The sequence below is a fragment of the Dasypus novemcinctus genome, chromosome 22, assembly GCF_030445035.2.
Source record: "Dasypus novemcinctus isolate mDasNov1 chromosome 22, mDasNov1.1.hap2, whole genome shotgun sequence".
Lineage (NCBI taxonomy): Eukaryota > Metazoa > Chordata > Mammalia > Cingulata > Dasypodidae > Dasypus > Dasypus novemcinctus.
Window position 1 is genome coordinate 3,622,184 of NC_080694.1, and position 25,600 is coordinate 3,647,783.

The following is a 25,600-nucleotide window of genomic DNA, read 5'->3' on the forward strand; positions in this document are numbered from 1 at the left end:
GAGTTATATATATATATATATCTGTATCTCTGTATATAGAATATATGTATATCTGTGTATATATATATATTCTATTTACAGTTTAATTCAAATATAATTAGACAACATGCACTTTTTGATATCAAACTACTCAACATACACTTGAATGCACTTTCTGCACCAGTAGGAGTTAGTCAAATATATTCAAAACTTTTATACCTTTCCTGATGGCTGTCTCATGATAATTACACTGACTGAATTGTTTTTACATATCCAGGTATAATTTTGGCTATTTTAAGTTATACTTTGTGCTATAACATGTTAAGCATTATATATTAAGTCATGATAATAGGTGAATATAAATTTAGCATTGTTTTGTCTATCATGATGCAAAATAACCTTAATATTGACCATAAATCTCACCTTAAGGTGTATAATGTTTGACGAGAATGTAGCCTTTGATGTTTTCAGATTGTGTATACCCCAGAAAATCATGTTCTTAAAGCTAGCTAATCTATTCCTAAAACCCACTGTAAATAGGATGTTTTGATTAGGTTGCTTCAATTTGGGCATGGTCCAGTGTGATTCTTAATTCTTTTACAGTAGTCCTTTATGAACAGGATGAATATGGAGTTAAACAAAGAAAATGAAAGAATCAAGAAATGGGAAAGAATTAAACCTGGAAAAGAAGGGAGAGACCAGCAGATTCTGATTTGCTCCTTGTTACATGACAGTGTCTAGAGTTGCTGGCAGCCCGGTTTCCTGGAGAAAACATCTCTTGATGATACCTTGACTTGGACATTTTTCTCAGTCTCAAAACTGCAAGCTTGTGACCTAATAAATTTCCACTCTTAATGGCCAACCCGTTTTATAGTATCCAACAGAGTAGCTTAGCAAACTAAAATGCAGTAATAGAGCCACAGCAGCTTTTTGTCTGTTTGATTTATATATGTATAAATATATATGTCTGTCTATGTCTATCTCTATCTATATCAATATTGTTTTAAATTTATCAATATATACAGTTCGAATATATTTCAAATTGTCTTTCTTATTCACAGAAAAGACTTGTATATATTTTAAGTCTTATATAGGTAAATGTAAGGTGAAATGGTATTAGTACTCGTAGTGCAGTTTCTTCATATGCTGTAGGTTCAAACCTGCCATCAGGATGCAAGATTTAAAATTGGGAATATCATTCATTGATATCCTATCCCTTCAAGAATCAAGACCCTCAATAATATATTTATGTGATCATTGATTTATGGTGTCTTTAGTTGGGCATTCATATTTTCTAGAGTTTATAGCGATTATATGTATGCGACTTGGTCCTATAGTAATATACTCAGCCTCCAGAAACAGAATGGTTGTTTTTGTTTTGTTTTGGTAGATGCTTCCTATCACATTAAAGTTATTCCATTCACTACTCCTCCCCCCCCCCCCACACACACGGCTCCCTTGTCTGTCTGCTTGTTGTGCTGTTCATCTTCTTGATTTAGGAAGCACGAGGAACGGACCTGGGAACCTCCGTGTGGGAGGCAGGTACCCAGCTTCTTGAGTCACAAGTACTCCATTCATTTTTCTTTTTTTTTTTTCATTCTTTTGGTTCTTTCTGTATTTAGCTTTTTTCCACTTTTAATTTGATGAATGTTTTTAGCTTGAATAATCTTTGACATGTATGGTTTTACCTACAGTCAATGGGAATATTATGCAGGTTTTCTCCTTTATTTATTCTGTTGTAACCATGCTCGAAAGGGGTCTTAAATGAGATATAACAGCCACCTACAGAATCTCACTTCAGTCAAGAAAGGAAAACACATACACAAAGATCAAAATAACCGACAAGGCCTAACCAATTCATAAAAACAGAAATCAATGGCGGCGATGGGAGTGTTTTGGTCAGCTTTCCCTTAAGATCATTGGAACAAGACCCAAACTGTCCTAATTAGGTAAAATAAAAGGGCCAGATACTTTGGATATTGCTGGGAGGGTCCCTGTCTTAGTTTGCCAAAGGCTGCCCTGGGCGGCGGGCGGTGGCGGCGAGCGGGCGGGCAGAGCCCGGGGATCCAGGTTTCTCGCCGGAGCGCAGAAACCGTGGCGGGAAAAGGAGCTGGAGTGCAGCTGGGTCGCCGCGGGGCTGACTCGGCGCCCCGCGCCTGGGCCCCGACTGCGCTTAATCCGCTGGCGCCTGGGCCCCGACTGCGCTTAATCCGCTGGCGCCTGGGACCGCACTGCACTTGATCCGCTGGCACGGTGCAGGCAGCTGCTCAGCTGCTCTTTGGCCCACGTGGCCTGGTTTAATTAAAATTAAAAAAACAGAAAACTAAACAGGAACTCCCTATGAATAATCCCTAGCGGGGCGCGATAAACGTGAAGTTGCTTATCCAAACGCTTAAAGTGATGTGAACATTTTGTAGCACTAGGAAAAAGTGTTCCCTGCAAAGGAATGGGGTAGATATAATGACAGTGTGCTTCCTGGGAGTTCACTTTAAACTTATGTTAGTAAAGAGAGCAGTTAAACTGCTCTGAAAATTTGTTTTATTACTTCCCGGAGTTCGTTCAGAAACGTGGAACAAAATCAAACATGGGAATTAGAAAATAAATTTCATAAAATACATAATTATTTTTTTGCACAGAAAAGAAAATAATATTTATTTCTTACCATGTGCATCAGGAAAGTTACAAAGAGTGGGAAAATAAATGATAAAATCCAAAACTAGTTATAAAAATTTTAATTATATTATCTAAATTTCTACAGATTTGTGATATTTCATATTTGTTTTAATATTGTCAATATTGTCTGTATTCGATTTCAAAGACAACATTGGAATATGTTTGTATATTATGAATTGAATCCTACTTTTAAGATTACATTTAATATTCAGTAGGAGGAACAGTCTTTGGCATTATGTATCCAATAAGACATCGCACTTATTGAAACTATTAAGCATCTTAGAAAGTATTTAAATTGTTAAGATTCAACAATCCTAACAATTGTTAGGATTGAAGGTGCTGGGTAGTCAGGTGTTATTATAATATCCGCTATTACTAGCTGTGCATTTTGATACTCTCTATAAAATGTTTTAGCAATGCATACTGATTTTTAAAGAGCGAATTTTAATGGTGCCTTTTTATTATATAATAGAATTTAATGCAATACACAGGAAAATGCATGTTTTCATGAGTTGATTTAAAAGCATCCCAACCAACCAACCAGGACTTGAAACACCTCTCTAACTCAATGAGCAGGTCACACACCCTCCCTGGACAAATCAGCAATAGGACAAATATCCTCCAGGTCAGCTTACTTGTAGTAGACATAAAATTCCATCCACATGCATTAATCAATTGTCTAGAGAATGATAAAATAATGTTCATCTTCTGGTAACTGAATTGTCACATTTTTATGTTTTTAAAAGGAAAAAAATCATATAGATATATCATTTGTATTTTTACTGAAATTTTTTAGTAAACCAAAATTTTTCTTTCAATTGCTAATAATTTAGAATTGAAGGCATATAATACCTATTAACTGATATAGAAAAAGAAATGTATTCTCTGCATACAACATCAATATATAAATCTCTAATCATCTCTATATCTACCTACTTATAACACATATATATTGTGGAATTCCTTAATGAGTAATCAAATAGTGATGGATTCATTCATCAAAAAACGACTGGTAGTTGCATCTATAAAATGGCACAATTCTCTTCCACTCAAATATATATACCACTAGATAATGAAAGCTTTCTTACTTAGCCCATTACCTCTTTAGGACCCCTCCCTTGTGTCCTTGGAAAAGGCCCCTACTTCCCATTTGATCTCAACTGCTGACTGCAGCAATTATAACTGTAATTATAAGTGTCATATTAGCTTATTTCCATACATTCACTTGTTACCTTATGTTAGCTGAACAATTTACAACTGTTGTAACCCACAGCAATGCTTGCTCCCAGCAGACTTTGGTCAATCTGCAAGGACTTCCTGGGCAGTTGCTGACACGCTCCCTATTAACAATAGCTATAACATAACCCACTGATATATGCCAACAGCACTACCCCCACCTCCTTCAGTGTAAACCTCATGAAAGTCCTAAACTCTTTAGACTTGGTGAGAGAGACCTGTCTCCGTACTTGCCACCTTGCAATAAACTCTCTCTTCTTGAAAAACCCAGTGTCACTGAATTGGCCTCTCATGCTAATTGTACTATGAGCCCACTTTCTGGCAACAATATAACTTTTGAAATTTTGAATGAATTGCTTTTACCTGTAGTATTTAATGAATAAATATTTAATAAAAGTATCCTTCTTCCAAGTCTTATTTTAAATTCATACATCATTTGAGGAATAAGTGGACTGCATGTTCGAATTGTCTTCAGGTCAGAAATAAAAAGTATTTTATCACTTCCCATTCCTGAGCCTAGGTCGGCTGAGGCAGCCAGGAAGCATCTTGGTTAAATGTTCCTCAGTCACTCACTCTGGACTTCACAGAAAAGTGCTAAGTTCAGGAAAGGAATGCTGAACAGACTTGAGGGATGCACAGAGAGAGGGAGTAAGAGCATTCTTACTTCAGCTTGGCGTCACTGAGTTGTTAAAGATCATCCAATGGGAAAATAATTTCTTTTCACTTGGATTTTGTGGAAACAATATATATACTGGGATAGCGTTAGGTTGTTGGAGATCTGGGCCCGAAGGGTATCGGGAATGAAACAAAGAGAAAGAGAGAATGAAAAAGAGAGAGAGAGAGAGCTGGGATCAGGGGGTTCCGTGAGTAAAGACTCATCAGGCAATTTTATTGTTTACAAGGGGCTCTCTATATACCCCAGTCTACATGAGAACGAGCAGCAACATGCAGTTAACTATTAGCATTACTAAGGAACTCAAAAATCTCATCTCAAGGTACAAAGTCTGTGTTTTATCTAACTACAAAGTGTATGTGCTCATCTTTTCTTTCAGCCTTTAACAGCTTCATCCTGTTTGCTTGAAACTCTTAATTGCCACATTCCTTAGGTTGCAAGTGTAGCCATGGAACAGCATGTCTCTCCTTGCGAGACCAGTGTGCCTTAGTTTCCAACATTAGGTCATTCACTCGCATCACCATTTGTGATTGCAATAATCTTAAGAAGACAGTGACTTAGCCAGGCTGTTGTTCCAAACTGGCCTGGCAGAATGGATCCCCAAGGCCTTTCCCACTAACTTGGATCCATTTTTCCTCCTTCTCACTATGCAACACAAGCACTACACTGACTTCAGAAGAGTATGCTGCTTCCAAATTCACACCCTCTGTACATCTCATTATTTCACACAAAGGAGTTGTAAATCGAGTTCATAAAACTGAACAAATCAAAACACACCCTGTGGAATGCTGTGCAATGGGATGAAGGAGACCTGAGTCCTGTCATTTTCCTTACACAGCCTTACTATTTGAAATGAGGGTTAAGATTACCAATACATTTTAAAAATGCCAATTTAAAATTTTAAAAATGAAATGAGGGAAGCTACAAATTAATTTGGCTCATGATTTTTAATTTTGAAGAACTTGCAAAGGAAGTTCTGAGGATTGCTGCCCATAAGACACTTTCTGACAATTCTTATTAACAGATGCCAATCCAGAGTTCCAGAATGTGGGGAAGGTTAAGAAGCTCCCTGAAAAATCCTGGAAATGAAGACTCAAAAACAGAAGTCTCCATGTATGCCTATATTAATACATTTACAGAATTCTGCAGTTTTGGTGATTAGAGAAAATCTATGGCAAGTGAAATACCCATTAAACAGATGCAGGTTTACAGAAAAAAATCATGCCAAAAGAACAGAGTTCCTAGAAACACCCCCCACCACAGGCAGTTTTCCCTATTATTAACATTTTGCGTTACTCTGGTCCCTTTGTTACAACTGATGAAAAATACTATTTTAATTTTATTATGATCGATAGACCATAGTTCAACTTATGGTTCTTTTATGATCTATGATTTTTAAAAAAATATTCTTTAAAAATATATACTAACTAAAATTTCCCATTTTAAACACTGTCAACTATGCAATGTGATGGTGTTAATTAAATTCATGGTATTATAAAATCATGATCATCTCATCCATTAAAGAAATTTTCCATCACCCCAAACAGAAACTCTGCACCAAGTATTCATAAATTTCTCATTCCATAAGCCACACTTGACACTGTTAAATTGTATTTTAATTTCTGATTTTATTAGTTTTCATATTCTATTTATTTCATAATGGGGAGTGTATACAATATTTGTCCTTTTGTGTCTGGCTTATTTCACTAAACATGATGTCTTCAATATGCATCTATTCAGCAGCATGTATCAATACTACATCTCTTTATATTCCATTTTATGTATAAGCCCATTTTGTTAATCCAATCTACAGTTAATGGACACTTGGAATCCTTCCAATTTTTGACAGTTGTGAAAAATGATGCTATTAATATTGGTGTGCAAATAACTGATTCTGTGCATTCCATGATTATGGTATAAACCTACAAGTGTGATTGTAAGAGCATATGCTAATATATTATACGTAATTCCATGATGGCTATATAATTTTACATTCCCAGCAATAAAAAACAAATAATAAATAAATTTAATAATTTAATTACTCTATTAATTATAGACCATATTTATGGAAATTAAACTCAAAATTAAAATATACCAATTATATATATTTATTAAATGAAACCTGAATAAAAATCTCAACAAATTTAATTCTGTACAAATTGAAAAGTTGCCCTAATATTTATGTGAGACCCAAACAATATGAACAATTCTCAGAAAATCTTCAGAAGGATCTCTATAACAGATATTAAGTTTTGGTATAAAATATTTATAAGTAAATATTATGGCATAGAGCAAAAATAGTCAAGTAAAAAATGCAACAGAATGGAGACCTCATAGGAATAATAAAAATAGACACATACAGTATGATACTGCGGTGGGAATATATGTATATTTCAGTAAATATTACAAGAACATAGTATACATGTTGGGATAAATTAAATTATATTCCTAAGCCATAGCATATGTAAAGTGAAAACCAAATGGATTAAGTAACAAAATGTGAAAAACAACTGTTTTATTTTCTTATGTTGCTCAAGCAAACATCATGGGATGGGTCAGGCAATGGGAATTTATTTGCCCACTCTTTCGTGGTTAGGAAAATGCCCAAATCAACACATCTTCAAGGTAGTGCTTTCTCCCTGAAGATCCTGTTGTTCTGGGGCTGGATCCTGGTGATCCTTGGCTCTTAGCTTGTACGTGGCTTGGCACATGTCAGTGTCTCCTGATCTGTCCTTTCTCTTCCAGGTTCCACTGATGTTCAACTTCTAACTACTCATTCTGTGGCTTTCCATTTCTGTAAATATTTCATTCTGCTTATAAAGGTCTCCAGCAATAGGATTAAGACTCATTCTCATTTAAGTGAGCCCCACATTAGCCCCATCAAAACGTTCTACTACAATGACTTCCCACCCACAGCAATGGGTTAAGCTTTAGAACATGATTTTTGGGGGGTACATACAGCTCCAAATTACCACATGAAGAATTAAACATGAGTAATTTTAATTATTGATTTACAGTTGTAGTATTTCAGTAAAATATCTTTTCATATCTACCTGGACACATCCAGTGATTATTTTCTCATTTTCTTTATTAGTGAATAAAGACAAGCTCAGTGGGAGCCTCTGCATCTGTCCACTTGTTTGCACAGCCAATCGCTATTCCTGGTGCTCTTTATGTACCTTCTGACTAGGAAGATACAGACCTCTCTCATTATTTGGATTACTGAATAAGCACATCTGCCTATATCAGTTAATCAATGATTTTGAGGTTTTTCTGAGACCCATTAATCTAAAGGCCATAATATGTTTCACCATTCTTTCATCTCATTTGTAATATAAGACATCTGTGTCATTTCAGGTGTTATATAAGACATCTGTGTGAGCCCTTTCTTTCCTCCTTTGTCCCACAAACCATAAGAGATTTGATTTGATTCAGATAATAATCAATTCCATCTTTTTGTTGCAGTGTGTACCATAGTTCCCTTGTTGTCTCTCTAGTTCACCTTCTCACCTGCACATAGTATCTAAGAAAAGCATCCCACATGATGTTACTCTTCCTCAAAGAGCCCTCCCTCCAATCAAGCATGAACATCGAAGGGTTTCTGGCGCAGGGCTTCAGGGGTGAGGGATATGTGGGACAGGGCACACCTGGGGCATGCTTCTGTGGAATATGAGATTCTTCATCTTATCATGATGTTATCTCAGTAGGTGGAGACTCACACAATAAACAGGAAAATATTAAACTCCCATCCTGGGGAGTCCTGCCATGTTCTCAGTTAGAGAGCCATGAATCTCTTGGGAACATAGGCAGTGCCTAATAAAAGAAAACAAACCAATATACCATGTCCTCAATATTATTGCATGTACTATGAACCTTAATCTTCAAAACTTTAAAGGTAGTGGTTATCCTAGGTTCTGATGGAAGGGAGAGGGAAGAATAGAATAGATGGAATCTGGGACATTTTTAGGGCATTAGAATTGTTTTGCATGATCTTCCAATAATGATACAGGCAGTTATAATCTTACAAAAACCTATAAAAGTGTATGGTGCATAAGGTTATCCATAATGCATACCATTGACCATGGTTAGCAGCAATGGTTCAATATCTGTACATCAGTTACAGCAAATGTATCATTCACATGCAAAATTTTATTAAGAAGGGAGAATGGGAGAAGAAGAGATGTTGGGTATATGGGAATCACCTATATTCTCTATTTTACTTTTTTGTAACCTAAAGCTTCTTTGAAGGTAAAGAAAAATTAAGACACTGGAACATATGGAAGAAATTGTCACTGTACATAAAGAATAACAGAACTCACAGTGATGAAAAACACAATGAAAAATTATGATGTCAATTTTTGTGCTACTTTGTTAGCTTAAAAGATAGAAATTCATTTCAATGCAATTTCCATTGTGTTTATTTTCATTGTCTATATTTTCTCCTCTATCGTCCTTTTCCTCTTCCACTCAATCCACAAAATTCTTTCCTAAATTAGACTTTGACTATATCTTCCAAAATCTCATAATGTTCAATGGAACAACATCTTGGCAAAGTCATTATCTACTTAAAGATTATTGCAATCACAAATGAAAGAGGTCTGGAGGTGTGAGATGAATCACCTAATACTATTCCAGTATATATATTTCTTCCACAACAGTCAAGTTAATAGAAATTCTTTTGGAATTCGACAATCAGAAATGCCAAGCTGACATAAGAATGCCCTTTCTCCCTCTCTCTGTGCATCCTTCATGAATCCTTCATGTCCTGTTCAGCATTCCTTCCCTGAACTTCACATTTTTCTGTTAAATCTAGAGTGAGTGATTAAGGAACATTTAACCACAATGCTCCCTGACTGCCTCAGCTGACCTAGGCCCAGGAATTGGAAGTGATAAAATGCTTTTTATTCCTGACCTGAAGACAATTCAAATATGCAGTCCACTTAGTTCCCAGATGATGTATGAATCTAAAATAAGACTTGGAAAAGGATACTTTTCATTAAATATTTATTCAATAAGTATAACAAGTAAAAGCAATTCATTCAAATTTTCAAAGTTATATTTTTGGTGGAAAAGTGGGTTCATAGTCCAATAAGGAGAGGTCAATTCAGTGACACTGGATTTTTCAAAAAGAGAGTTTATTGCACAGTGCCAAGTATGGAGACAGTTTCTCTCCTCAAGTCTAATGAGTTTAAGACTTCCATGGGATTTCTACAAATGGAGGTGGGGACAGTGTTGTTGGCAGACATTAATGGGTTATATTATAGTTATGGTTAATAGGGTTGTGTAAGCAACTGCCCCAAAAGCCCTTGAAGACTGACAAAAGCCTGCTGGGTATAAACATTTGGCTATAAGGTACAACAATTGTAAAGTGCACAGTTAACATAAGATAGAAAGTAAATGAATGGAAATAAGTTAATATGACATTAACAATTACAAGTAAAACTGCTGTAATCAGCAGCTACAATTTACTGGGAGGTAGAGGTCTTTTCCAAGGACACTGGGGAGGTTTCCTAAAATGTAATGGGCTATCTATGAGAGGTCTAATAATCTAATGGTGTATATGTTTGAGTGAAAGGTAAATGTGCCATTTTTATAAAGGTAACTATCAATTATTTGTTAATAAACAAATTCATCAGTGTTTGATTAGCCACTAAGGAATTCCACAATACATATATGTTATAGACAGATAGATTAATAGTTATAGATAGATAGACATAAATGGAGATATATATATTAATAATGCATGCAGAGAATACATTTCTTTGTAATAGATATTGTATTTCTTCAATTCTAAATTACTAGCAATTGAAAGAAAATTTTTGATTTATTAAAAGCTTTCTAGTAAAAATATAAATGATATTTCTACATGATATTTTTCCCATTTAAAAACATAAAAATGTGGCAATTCAGTTAGCAGAAGATGAACATCATTTTATCATTCCCTGGACAATTGATTAGTGCAGTTAGGTAGAATTTTATGTCTACTGCAAGCAAGCTAACCTGGAGTACATTTGTCCTCTTGCTGATTTGGCCAGGGAGGATGTGTGACCTGCTCATTGCTTTAGAGAGGTGTTACAAGTCCTGGTTGGTTGGCGGGGATGCTTTGAAATCATATCACAAAAAAATGCATTTCACTACTTACTTTATTAAATGCTATTACATAATAAAAAGGCAACATAAAACTTTACTTTGTTTAAAAATCAATATACAGAGGTTGACAGCAAGATGGCAGCAGAGTAAGGAGCTCCTAGAGTCAGCTCCTGCTGTAGGGCAATTAGTAAACACCCAGACCTCTCTGGAGCTAGCTGAAGCACCTGTTTGGGGACTCCAGGAGGCCAGAAGAGCATCCTGCCACATAATTGAAGGAATGGAAAGAGGAGACTGCCCAGCTGTAGAGAAGACTCATAAGTAGAGAGCTCCTCACCTGAGGCCAGTGCCTGTCCTCCACTGGAGGCACAAGCCACCTTGGGAGCTGTTCCCTGGCTGGAATTGAAAGCTCCACTTCCCAAAAATGGGGAAGAAAGAGACACTTGAGCACCATCTTCTGCTAATGATGAGTAAAATTCAGTGGGCTAAAGTATAATCCTGAGAACAGTTGAAGTTTGAGACTGTCCAAGTCAGAAAGAGGCTGGGAGTCGCCATTTTAACTCTGCACCTGGCCCAAGTGGAAGCTGGGCAGACTGAAAATCCCAGTGCTGGTGGGGAAATGGCTTCCTTCCATCCAGGTCAGATTGCAGATTTAGCCTAATACTCAGTGCCACCTCTGACAGGGAGGAGGCTGCAGGGACTTGCAACAACCTCTCAGGGAAATTGCCAGCCAAGCTGCAGAGGCCAGTGATTGTCCTACTCTGGTGGTGCAAGCCACCCCAGGAGCTGTTCTGTGACCAGAGTTGGAAGTACCATTTCCCAGAAACAAGGGAGGAAGAGATGGTTGGCTGCTAATTTCAGCTACTGATTGGTAGACTTGGATGGCTAAGGAATAACCCTAGGAATAACTGGGGTATGAATTTGTCCAAGTCAGAAAAAGGACAGTGGCTGCCATTTTGACTCCACCTGCAGCCTGACGGGATGCCAGGCTGACCAAATATCACAATGACAGGAACCGGTTTCTTTCACCTGGATCAGTCTGTGGCCCTTGCCTAGGTTTCAGTCCCACCTCTGGCAGGGAGGAGACTGGTTAGCTCAGCACCAGTCTATCAAGGAAACTGAGGGTACCTTTGGCTAGCACAAACTGAATAATTAAAAGTCTACTGGGGCAACTGCAGTCATCTCAGGACCTGCACTGCACAGATTGCTGCCCACACCTAGAAAGGGGTGTGTAGCTTCATCAGTCTCTCTGGGCAACTACAGTCGAGGCTTGCATGACTTGGATTATTCTACACAGCTGTGGCTCTATCCCTACCTCTGGGAAAGGAAAAAGTTGGGAGAAGATTCATCTGTCCCTGGGTCAATGAGGGTAGCTTGAACCTCCACAGTTTATAGCACCAATTACATCCTTGGCTCCTACTGCACAACCAGCAAGGGGGAAAGGACAGGAAGCCCTAAACTAAAGAGAAAAACTGCACCCAGAAAAAATACTCTAGTAAGCCAGATGTCAAGACACCAACAAAAAAATTACAATCCACACCAAGGAAAAGAAAGCTATGTCCCAGGTGAAGGAACAAGATAAACCTCCAGATTACATAAAGGAGTTGAGACAACTAATCATAGAAGTTCAAACAAATCTCCTTAATAAATTCAATGGGATAGCTAAAGAAATTAAGGATATTAAGAAGACACTGGATGAGCACAAAGAATAATTTGAAAGCATGGATAGAAAAATAGCAAATCTTATGGGAATGAAAGGTGCAATGAATGAAAGTAAAATAACATTGGAATCACATAATAGCAGATTTGAGGAAGCAGAAGAAAGGATTGGTGAACTTGAAAAAAATGGTCCCTGAAAGTGAACAAAAGAACAGATGAAAAAAAGAATGGAAAAAACGAGCAAGGTCACAGGGAACTAAATGACAGCCAGAGAAGTGCCATACATGTCATGGCTGTCGCAGTAGGAGAAGAAAAGGGAAAAGGGGCAGAAAGAATATTTAAAGAAATAATGTTAGAAAATTTCCCAACTCTATTGCAGGACATAGATATCCATGTCCAAGAAACACAACGTCCTCCCATCTGAAAAAAAATCCAAATAGACCAACTCCAAGACACATACTAATCAGAATGTCAAATGCCAAAGACAAAGAGAGAATTCTGAGAACAGCAAGAGAAAAGCAATGCGTAACATATAAGGGATATTCGGTATGACTAAGTGCTGATTTCTCATCAGAAACTATGGAGGCAAGAAGACAGTGGTTTGATATATTTACGATACTATGAGAGAAAAACTTCCATCCAAGAATTTTATATCCAGCAATACTGTCTTTCAAAAATGAGGGTGGAATTAGAATATTCACAGAAAAACAGAAACTGAGAGAATTTCTAAGCAAAAGACCAGATTTTCAGGAAATGCTAAAGGGTGTGCTAGAACCTGAAAAGAAGACAGGAGAGGGAGGCCTGGAAGACAATCTAGAAATGATCAACAAAAGTAATTAAAATTGTCAGAAGAGTGGTGAAAATAAAATATGACAGATAAAACTCAAGTAGTCAGGAATAAACTTAACCAATGATGTAAAGCACCTGTATTCAGAAAACTGAAACCCAATGATAAAAGAAATTTTAAAAAGTCCTAAATAACTGGAAGAACATTCCATGCTCATGGATTAGAAGACTAAATATCATTATGATGTCAATTCTACTCAAATTGATATACAGATTCAATGCAATCCTGATAATAGTTCCACCAGCATTTAAAAAAAAATGAAAACAATTAGCAAATTTATTTGCAAAGCTAAGGTGTCCTGAATAGCCAGGAACATCATAAAAGGAAAAGCAAACCCTCATCTCTGGACTTTAAATCATACTATCAAGCTATAGTGGTAAAAACAGCATGATACTCACATAAAGACAGATACATAGACCAATGGAACCAAATTGATGGCTCATAAACTGACCCTCACATGTATGGTCAAGTGATTTTTGACTAGCCTGTTAAAAGCACACAGCTTGGGCAGAACAGTTCATTCAGCAAAAATGATGCTGAAAGAACTGGATATCTATAGCCAAAAGAAGGAAAGAGGACCTCTATCTCACATCTTATCCAAAAATGAACTCAGAATGGATCAAAAACCTAAAAAAGCAGGAACTATAAAATTTCTAGAAGAAATTGTGGGAAAATATCTTCAAGATCTGGTGTAAGTGATGGATTCTTAATGGAGATAAGAGAAGGACTGAGATGGACAATTGATGTTTAATGTATGTAGATGTTTTAATTAGCTTTATTGTAAATGTGTGGAAATGTATAGAATGGATGGTAAAAATAGTAATAGCTAATTTATAAATAGGTATGTGGCTGAAAATGGTAGTCTAGGGATATAAATGCCAATTGACAGAATGCTAGAGAATAATCTAGGAACTGAATAGCACAGTAAACCAAGAGGTGGATAGAAATGTGGTTGATTGTACAGATGCAGGGGTGTCCTTTGTGAGCTAAAGCAAATGTATATCACTACTGCAGGATGTTGGGAATGCATGGGAAAAATACAACTGGAATGACCTATGGACTGTGGTTAGCAGTAATAATATAATATTCTTGCATCTATGCAAAAGATGTACTGTGTTGATATTGGGGCAGTATGGAAATTTTAAGCCAAATGTATACTATGGGCATGGCAACAATCAGATCATATTATCTTATCTGTAACAAATATTCCACCACAGCGTGGTGTGTTGATAGAAGGGTGTTGCTTGGGAATTCTGCATATGTGCACGATAGTTTTATAAGTTTACAACTTCTGTCAAAAAAATATATATTTAAAAAATAATAATAAAGTGTGTTAGGGGAAAAACACACCAAATGTAAGATAAGGACTATAATTAGTAGTAAGGTTTTGACAATATTCTTTTGTAATTTGTAACAAACATCTCACAACAATGCAAGGTGTTGGAGAGTTGATGTATGGGACACCTGTATGACATTATGCATGTTTTCTTTGTAAGTTCACAACTCTTACTATACACTTAATTGTTCATGTATGTTCATATATGAATAACATAAATAATAATAGGGAGGGTTGGGGAAAATACTTTGTTTAGTAGTGATATTTTGACAATGCTCTTTAATCATTAGTTAAAAAGGTTTTAAACACAGTGTAAGTTGTTGGTGGTAGGGTGAGTTATGAGAGTCCTGTATGATGTTATATATGTTTGTTTTATAAGTTCACAACTATTACTATACACTTATTGTTTATGTATGTTTGTGTGGGTGATTATTTCAATAAATTAATTAAAAAATCAATATACATTGCTAAACATTTTCTAATGAATATCAAAAATGTGCAGCAAGTAATAGCAGATATTATAAAACCACCTGGTTACTCAGGACCTACTTGCATTAAATCGTAACAATTTAAATACATTCTAAGATTTTTTTTAAAGGGTTATTTATTTATTTATTTATTCATTTATTTCTCTCCCCTTCCCCCCCACCCCGGTTGTCTGTTCTCTGTGTCTATTTGCTGCGTGCTCTTTATCCGCTTCTATTGTTGTCAACGGTATGGGAATCTGTGTTTCTTTTTGTTGCGTCATCTTGTTGTGTCAGCTCTCCGTGTGGGTGGCACCATTCCTGGGCAGACTGCACTTTCTTTCACGCTGGGCGACTCTCCTTACGGGGCGCACACTTTGCACGTGGGGCTCCCCTACACAGGGGACACCCCTGCATGGCAAGGCACTTCTTGCACACATCAGCACTACGCATGGGCCAGCTCCACGCGGGTCAAGGAGGCCCGGGGTTTGAACCGCGGACCTCCCATGGGGTAGACGGATGCCCTAACCACTGGGCCAAGTCCTCCGCCCATTCTAAGATTCTTAATGGTTTTAATAAGTGGGAGGTCTTATTGGATACATAATGCTGAAGTGTGTTCCTCCTATTGACTATTAAATGTAATTTAAAAAGTAGAATTCAATTCATAACACACAAACATATTTCAATATTGTCTTTGACATCCAATACAGATAATATTGACAATATTAAAACAAATATGAAATATCACAAATCTGTAGAAATTTAGATAATTAAACTTTTTATAACTAGTATTGAATTTTATCATTTTCCCTTTCCTTGTGAATTTCCTGATACACATGGTTAGAAATAATATTTTCTTCTCAGTGCAAAACAAAATATGTCATTTTCTGACATTTACTTTCTGATTTCCATATTTGATTTGGTTCCAGGTTTCTGAGCAAACTCCAGGAAGTTATGAAAAACAAATTTTCAGAGCAGCGCTCTATCTTTACTAACTTATGTTTTAAGTGAACCCCCAATAAGCACACTATCTATCTACCCCTTTCATGTTGAAGGGGACCACTTCTTTCTAGTGCTACAAAATCTTCACAAGACTTCATGAATTTGAATAAGCAAGTTCACAATTATCGTGCTATACCAGAGATTAATTCATAGGTATTTCCAGTTTTGTTGTTTTTTAAATTTTTTCTGTCTTTATTTTTTTAATGTTACAATCAAAAAATATATGAGGTCCCCATATACCCCCCAACCCCTCACCCCACTCTTTCCACATCAACAACCTCTTTCATCATCGTGACACATTCATTTCATTTGGTGAATACATTTTGGAGCACTGCTGCATCACATGGATAGTGGTTTACATTGCAATTTACACTCTCCCCCAGTCCACCCAGTGGGCTCTGGCAGGACATACAATGTCCAATATCTGTCCCTGCAGTACCACCCAGAACAACTCCAAGTCCTGAAAATGCTCCCACATCATATCTCTTCTTCCCTCTCCCTACCCTCAACAGCTACCATGGCCACTTTCTTCACATCACTGCTAAAATTTCTTCCATTACTAATGACAATAGTTCCATAGTAGAATATCAGTATGTCCACTCTAATTCATACTCTATTCCTCCATCTTGTGGACCCTGGGATGGTGATGTCCACTCCACCTCTGTATCAAGAGGGGGCTTAGATTCCACGTGGATGATGAGTGCGATTCTCCTGCTTGCAGTTGTAGGCACTCTTGGCTCTGTGGTGTGTTGGTTGACCTTCACTTCCCTGTTAAGCTGGCTGGCGTAATTCCAATAAACCAGAGTCCAATAAACCCATGCCTTGAGGACCAGAGAGCCCTTGAGTAGCCAACTGAACCATGTGGCAGTTTAAGCGCAGTGTGGGCCACAGCCCGGGTGGGGATAGTGAGTGTCGTGCTGCTCTGCAGCCCCTTTACCCACCAAGGTTTCTCCAGGCCCCTGCAAGTAACTTGGATCCTGGGGCTCTGCCCGCCCGCCTGTCGCCACCGCAGGCGGCCCAGGTGGGAGCATCAGCAGCCTTTGGCAAACTAAGACAGTGACTCTCCCAGTGAAATCCAAAGCATCTGGCTCTTTTATTTTACTTAAGTATGATCCCCAGTTTGACCCTTGGCCCAATGATCTCAGTGGAAAGTTGACAAAACACTCCCATCACCACCATTGGTTTCTTTTTTTATTAGTTGATTAGGCCTTGTTGGTTGTTTTGATTCTTTTTTTTCCATCCTTTCCTTTTCCTTTTTTTCTTTTTTTGGGTGGGGGGGTGTGGTAAGGGTTCCTTTCTTAATTGAAGTTAGGTTCTGTAGGTGGCTGTTATATATCATGTGGGACCCTTACAGTGTGGTTACAAAAGAATAAATAAAGGAGAAGACATTTAATATTCACACTGACTGTAGGTAAAAAAATGCCAAAGCTTATTCAAGCTCAAAACTTTCATTGAATTAAAAGTGAATGGATGGATTAGATGTGGCTCAAGCATGGGTGATGGCCTCCCATGTGGGAGGCCCCAGTTCCATTCCTGCTGCTTCCTAAAAAGAGAAGACTAGTGGACACAACAAGCAGACAGACAAAGGAGCCGTCGGGGGTGGGGAATCAGTGACTGGAATACTTTGGAAGTATTTACCAAAAGAAAAACAACCATTCTATTTCTAGAAGCTGAATATATTACTATAGGACGAACCCTCATACATAGAATCATTATAAACTCTAGAAAATGTGAATGCCTAACTGAAATTACTGCAGAGCAATAATCAAATAAATATATTATTGAGGGTGTTGATGCTTGGATGAATGGGATATCAATGACTGATTTTCTCAATTTTAAATCTTGCATCCTGGTGGCACAGTTGAACCTACACCATGTGAAGAAACTGCACTTAGGGTATTAATATCATCTTCACATTATTATTTACCTATGTAATGCGTAAAATATATATAAGACCTTTCTGTCGATAAGACTATTTGAAATATATTCAAATTGTATACATTCGTAATAAATTTAAAACAATATACATAGATATAGATACAGAATTAGACATAGATATAACAAACTAATAGCTGCTCTGGCTATATTGCTTCATTTTAGTTTGCTAAGCTACTCAGGCAGATACCAGAAAATGGGTTGGCCAATAACAATGGAAATTTATTAGTTCACAAGCTTGCAGTTTTGAGGCTGAGAAAAATGTCCAAATAAATGCATCATCAAGAGATACTTTTGCCAGGAATTTGGCAGCCAGCGATCCTGGATTCCATCATGTGGCAAAGCATGTGTCAGTATTTGCTGGTCTTCTCCTACTTTTCCAGGTTTAATTCCTTCCTGCTTCTTGATTCTGTGGTTTTCTCTCCTTTTATTCCATATCCATCCTGTTTACAAATTACTCCATTAAAAGGATTAAGACTCACAGTGGACCATGGAAGAACTAAAGCAACCTAATTAAAATATCCTATTTACAATAGATTTACATGCAGAGGAATGGATTCACCTTAAGAACGTGATTTTCTGGGGTACAAACAATTTGAAAACATCAAAGGCTATATTCTTATCAAACAGTACACAGCTGAAAGTAAGATGTATGGCTCAAAATTAAGTTTATTTTGCATCACGATAGACAAAACAATGCTAAATTTATATTTACCTATTACCATCACTTTCAAATATATAAGGCCTAACTTGTTGTATCACAAAGGACAACTTAAAATATCCAAAATTATACCTGGATATATAAAAGCAATTCAGCCTGTGCTGCAATGATGGAAGAGGTTGTTGATATGGGAGGGGTGGGGTGGGTGGGGTGGGGAGTATATGGGGACCTCATGTTTTTTGAATGTAACATTTAAAAGAAAATAAAGAATTTTAAAAAGGTGGAAAAAAAAATAAAAGCAATTCAGCCAGTGTAATCATCATGAGACAGCCATCAGGAAAGATATAAAAGTTTCTAACAGTATAATTGACTAACTTGTAATGGTATAAAAAGTTCACTCAGGTGTATGTTGAATAGTTTGAAATTTTAAAAATGCATGTTATTTAATTACAGTTGAATTAAACTGGAAATCAATGACAGAAAGGTACATAGCACCTCTTAGAAACATATCAAGATTTTCTACTTTCTTAACACAATAAAAATTAACCCCCTATACCATGATTATGAAGACCAAACAGTTGTTGTAATGCTTCCTAATATGTATGCACTTTGGGCCTTGTACTAGTCTAAACGTTTACACATCCCATTTAGTCCTAGCCTCAAATGGCACGTGAGGGTGGACACTGTTGTTAATGTGCTAACATGTTGAGCTACTGCGTTATCAGAGATAAAGCAACATGGTAAGGATCATTCAGCTTACAGCCCACTGTGCTGGGCTTTTTGTCATCCTAGCAATAGCATGAGTTTGTTTTGACTGGTGAAAATCACTCTATTCCTGAGATGAAAACCCTCGAGATAAGCAGGAAACCTCAGCGTCCTGGGACTGGGCTGAGGCCAGGCTCTGGGTTTTCTCTGCTCCTTGGTCCTAACATCCACAGGCATTTCACCTTAAGAGCACTGAGAATATTAGGGGAGCTGTGGTTTTCTTTCTGATTATCCATTTAATCTACACCATTTTCTATGTTCAAATACACTGATGTATCTTATAGACAGGTGCTGTTCATGGACAGATTTTAATTGGGTCCTGTTCCCTAACCATCTAGAAGCAATTATCTCTTTGAAATTACCTGTGGGCACTGGCTATTAGAGGTGCCAAAGACTGGGCTTCTAGAGGTTTTCGATGATGCCATTGGAGATCCCCATTTGGATATAAAATTTAACACAAAAGCTCTTGTTACAAGAGAAACCTTCCAGACAGGATGTCAGTCATCTCTACCAACTATGCCACTCATCCTTGCCACCAGGTAAAGCATCAGTGGACCCTCATCAGAAATCTTGATGTGTCTATGCAGGGTAAGTGATAAAATTAACTTTTGAGACTTTGTTGTTATTAACTCTTTTTTCCCCTCTTCCTTCCCTTCCCTTCAAGAATTACCTACCTTTCTTTCCTGGACCATTTAGTTGATTTTTTGAGAGAAATTGCCAAGAAGACTGTGATATATATACATATCTCATATATATATCATATATATATCAATCATATAGGTTTTGTATATACATAACATACAATGAGACAAACCTCTTCTTTTTAATTCAATAAAATAAACTCAGTTCAAGCATTTTTAGATGTTCATGGAAGCAAAGAGTGAGCTAGTTGCAGCATCAGATGGAGCAGGGACAGGGGCAGCTCTGCACACTGTCCAGAGTTTCAATATGTAGAATGCTAATTTAAATTTATACTTAAACAGATGTAATTCTGAAGGGATATGTTCAACTGAAAAGAATATCATCAATGATTTATGTGTATTATTGCAAATCAATTAATTTCAATGATTATTTTCATATCTTTTCTCTTTTCCCAGCTCTCTGTTATATTCAGTCAGTAGTGCCGTGTGAATAAGTGAATCCTTGTCATAAAAATAAATAGTGCACATGACCCCTTCAGGTGTAATTCTAGGGCTTTCTCATAACATATCATGAAAACCATGCAAGCATTTTTCATAATTGAGTTCCAAAACTTCCAGACAAATGCCTGTACATAATTCACTCTAAAATATCTTTAAAAATAGATATTATAAATTAAAGATTACAAGTATATCTAAATCAATAAATAAACAATTAATATATCAATTACCAAAATATGTCTACTAATTCTTTAGGTCTTTGCAGAAAAGGCAAAAAATCATTTGCTTTTACAAATTGATGTATATGAATACCTGTGCAATAACCTAGTTATTCCAGGATAACATTACTTTATAAGTTATTTACCTGCAACCTATATACTATTTAAGAATAGTCTTAGTTTTACAATCTCTATTTACATGTACATAACGTTTTATGTTCTCATAATTCTTTTAAAAGAAATTTGAGTTATCAAATTCAGAGTGCTGGCATTCCTTTATTTTGTTTACTTCTGAAAAAGATAAGAGCAATATGAATTTGAGATGGAAGAAATATAGAAATTAACCCCCCCTTTTAAAAATTTTATTACTTATTGCTTTATTTTTCATTAGCATTGCTACCATTATGAGAATCACTAATTACTTTTATAAATATTAAATTAATGAAGTAGGTGTTTTTACAAATTTTATGGAAAAGAAAACTGAGAGTCATATATATGAAGATCTTCATACATACTAATTAAATGGTAGAATCAGACATAAAATATATCTTCTCCTGTAGTCTGCTAAGATTTAACTCTGCTCTGCTGACACATTATAAATTCAACCTAGAAACCTATAATTGATTGGTGATTGTGAAATAATAAATAAAATATGTTCACTCTGTCCCAACAGTGAAACTCTCTTGCATTTTTCCAATACAGTATAAGAAGTCTGATATGGAATTTAGTGAGGAATAAAATTGTCATTATTTTTAAGATCTCAACTTCTGCAAGAAGCTGGCCTAAAAAGGTTAGAGCTTATAAATAGCAACGTTAGCTATTTTTAATCAGAGTCATCATACAATGCTGTTTTAAGTTTCCAGTAAACTTGTTGCTATAAAACAAGAACAGCTCCTTATTGAAGTAATTTTTTGAATAATTCGGAAATAAAGAGGAGCAGAGATAGAAAGCTTTTATTCTTGAGCTCAGGAGGTCAAAGTGGCAGGCATCCTGCCTTCTTACAGGGAGCAGAGTTTCTCTAGAAGTAGTTACATTTGTCCAGAGAAAAAGGACACAGAGCAGGCAGGTGAAGTGCATTAGCACTGAGGATTAGAGATGCTGGATAAGCAAGTCTGAAAAATACATTCTGTGGTTTCAAGGCAACAGGGAAATCCATTCCCATTTTGATGATGAGTTAAAATATGACTCAAAGCTGAAGGAACTTCAGAAGAAAACATTTAGCACTTGAGGGTTAAGTAAGGGTTTCGCTAAGGGTGATTGTGAAAAGAACTTTATGAAGCAATCAGGTGTGAATATAACATCCATTAATGACCCACACATCAAGCAATACCTTTCTATATCAGCTTATTCATGTTCTGAAATATATTCAGGTTTTATGGGAAAGTATGATGGTATTTGACACAACACAGAAGAATAAACATTAAATTTAGTGACCCTGATGTTATCAATGCATAGTTTTCCCCACAGATTAATATCTAACTATCAAGAGTTGCCAGTGATTCTTTTGAACAGAGAAAACTAAGTACATATGTACATTCAAGGAGCACATGGAGAAGCATGAGAAATGTATGATGGCATTCAATGGGAACAATTTAGTATTCATGGAATGGATTATAATTGATTATAATATTTGATAAGCTCAAATAAATAGTACCCTCCAATCTCTACTCAGATTCTACAAGGTCATCATATTATCATAATTATTAACATTCATGAAATAGGACTAATGAGACAGGGATGCATAAAAATTACCTATATTAAATCTTTTTTAATCTTCTAGGCAAATCTTTAACTTCCAGTAGGTCCATTTTATAACTAGTAAATGATAGAAATAGATGCAAACATATGCACAAGCTAGTAAACATTACACTTTACTGCTACCCTTATTCTGGAAACAAGTGTAAAAAGCAGGGGGCCCAAAGTGGCATGAGGAAGTATGTTATAACCTATTGACCAAAACATTTTAATCAAATAGAAATGTTTTAATGTGAGACAATATATGAACTTAGATTTATTCCTTCTACATGTGAATCCTCCATGTTTCTTAGGAGTTATTTGTCTGACTTTTCATTGCCAAGGGAAAGTTTCCTAAGATGCCCAACTTCACCACAGTGACTGAATTCCTGCTTACAAGATTTTCTGATGTGTGGGAGCTTAGAGTCTTACATGCCATGCTATTCCTACTGACGTACTTGGCTACCCTGATGGGGAATCTTCTCATTGTCACAGTAATCACTGTCAATTGGAAACTTCACACCCCCATGTATTTCTTTATTAGGAATCTGTCTGTATTAGACATGTGTTACATTTCTGTCACTGTTCCCAAGGCATGTGTCATCTTCCTGCTTGACAACACGGCAATCTCCATGGTTGGATGTACAGCTCAGATCTTCCTTGTTGTTGCATTTGTAACAGTAGAGACTCTGTTCCTCACCATCATGGCCCGTGACCGCTATGTGGCCATCTGCCAGCCCCTCCACTACACTGTGATCATGAACCCTCGGGTCTGTGTCCAGATGACTCTGGCCTCTATACTCAGTGGTCTGGTCCATTCTGGATTCCACACTGGCAACACATTCAGGCTGTCCTTCTGTCAGTCCAATGTAGTGCATCAGTTCTTTTGTGACATCCCCCCTCTTCTGAAGCTCTCCTGCTCTGACACCTTAAACAATGAAATTTTAATTTTCATCTCTTCAGTGGTGGTTGCTGGTGGCTGCTTTGCCTTCATCATCATGTCTTATTTTCACATATTTTCTACTGTGCTCAAGTTTCCAAACAGAGGTGAGCGAGGAAAGGCCTTTTCCACCTGTGTTCCTCACATCTTTGTGGTGACCATCTTTGTCAGCTCAGCAGTTACAGTATATGTGAAGCCAACCTCCAGCTCAACCCCATATCAGGATATGCTCACTTCTGTGTTCTATTCTATAGTCCCTCCTTTCTTGAATCCGATAATCTATAGTCTTAGAAACAAGCAGATAAAGGAAGGTGTAAAGGGAGTTATGAGAAGAAAGCTTTACTCAAGAAAAAGCATAATTGCTTAAAGCTGAATTTTCCAATCATAAAAAAAAAATCAATTCTCAGACTAGTGTTTCATGGAATTCCTTTTTACCTGTGATTCATTAGTGCTCCTCCTTGATCTCAGAGTAGGTCTTTTCCTCCTAGTCATTATGTCTGTTTATTTTTGACCTTTTTAAAAATACTTTTCGTAAAGCAATTTGAATTCTAATCAGGGTTTATAACACTGTTGTTGGATTATCACAAAGGGACTTAATAGATAATCAGTCAGTAGCCAAGTGAAGAAAACCGTGTGACAGATTTTTTAAAATCTTTTCTTTTGTATGATGCTTTGAAATGGAATCAGTCACTGAACAACCAGAGGAACAAAACACATATAGTGGGTGATCTAGAAGATACTTACCTCCAGACATTGCTTTGCATATACATTTTCATATATGTTGTCTGGGTTGGATGTGTATTGGGCTTCGGTGTTAAGCTTTTAATATGTATCATTAAGCAAAAAATATTATCAAGATTTAATCATGTGAGACTTAACAAGTATGTGCAAATCAAATTTACTTGAATTTCAACCTCCTCTTTCAATGCAACTTTTATATGAAATAAAGTAACATATAGACAGTTCTCAATAACAACCTTCTTAAGTTTCAAGAATAATTTGAATATTATTATTGTACCTGAATTTTTGTTCACATATGAAAAATGTTTCTAAAATAAATAATTTGAAAACAAGTGATAAAATAGATTTTACATATTTGTAAATAACACCAATTAGCTTCATAAAATTGATGGCAAATTTGTACTCCTGCCAACATTCTATTCACATGCCTACCTACCTGTATATGATATAGTCATTTACTAATTCTTATTAACATTATGGGCAAAACATCTCATCATTGATGCAATTTGTAGTTCCATTATTTCAAGAGAAGTAGAGAATTAGTTCACAACATATGGTTGGGAGGGAGTTCTCCAGGGCATGCATATAGGGTACATAAAAATGATTGGATATGTTCATGTAGTTACAGTTAAAAATGACAACCGAGTGAGTGCTGAGTTCCTAGACGGGGGAGCTCTATCACATTCCCCAGTGGAAGAGCAACATTCTCCCAAATGCAATGGCAAAGACCAACTAAGAAAGATGGTCCAACAATGAGGCCCTGATACAGATGACTATGTTTATGAGCCTGTGCACCTGAAGTATGAACTAGGCCTAGAGCTCCAGGGTGCCTCCTGAGAGCCTCCATATTGTTCAAATGTGGCCACGCTCTAAACCAAACTCAGTATGTAAATTCATTACCTTTCCACCAGTGTGGGGCATGACTCCCAGGGATAAGCCTCCCTGGTGCTGAAGGATTACTACCAAGCACCAGCTGGTGATGTAACAAGAAAAACACCTTGCATAAAAAGGTCAACTCAGACCAGCAGAATGTCTCAGCCATGTAGGATCAGGTGTTAAAAACTGTATTTTGATCTTTAGTAAAAAGGGGAAATGGAAAAGACAAATGAGTTTATATGGCTATGAGTCTCCGAAAAAGAGTAGGGAGGTCCTCAGAGGGGTCAAGCTTATACCTGCCTCAGCAGGATCCCAGAGATAGCCAAAGTAGATACAACTCCAGGTACTGGCTCTCCTGAGGGCTACAGAGACCCACAGGTTCTATAGTCATGGCAGATGGCTATAGAGTTCAGTGCCATGTCAGTTGGCCCTACACTGAAGTTTGTATCCCTGAGTGTGATAGAGTTAGACTCAGATGTGACCTTTCTACACATGCCTCTTCTGTCACTTTTACTGAACCTGTGGTTGGTGCTGAGGTTGATGTATACTCAGGAGGCCTGAATCTCTGGACTGTCCATGTGACAGCTGGGCCCTGAGCCTAAGAAGACTTTTAATTGCTACCCTCTGGTTCATTG

At 36.8% G+C, this 25,600-nt stretch overlaps 1 protein-coding gene across 1 annotated transcript; it reads left to right on the forward strand.

The window, feature by feature from the left end:
- The first annotated feature begins 22,767 nt into the window (after positions 1-22,767).
- Positions 22,768-23,715, forward strand: LOC101420801 (olfactory receptor 14C36-like). The gene has a single exon (XM_004475207.1). The coding sequence runs from the start codon at positions 22,768-22,770 to the stop codon at positions 23,713-23,715; it is 948 nt and encodes a 315-aa protein (XP_004475264.1).
- Positions 23,716-25,600: the final 1,885 nt, after the last annotated feature.

Excerpts from the sequence above, each read along its gene's own strand:
- LOC101420801 (XM_004475207.1), top strand. The coding sequence starts at position 22,768 with ATGCCCAACTTCACCACAGTGACTGAATTCCTGCTTACAAGATTTTCT.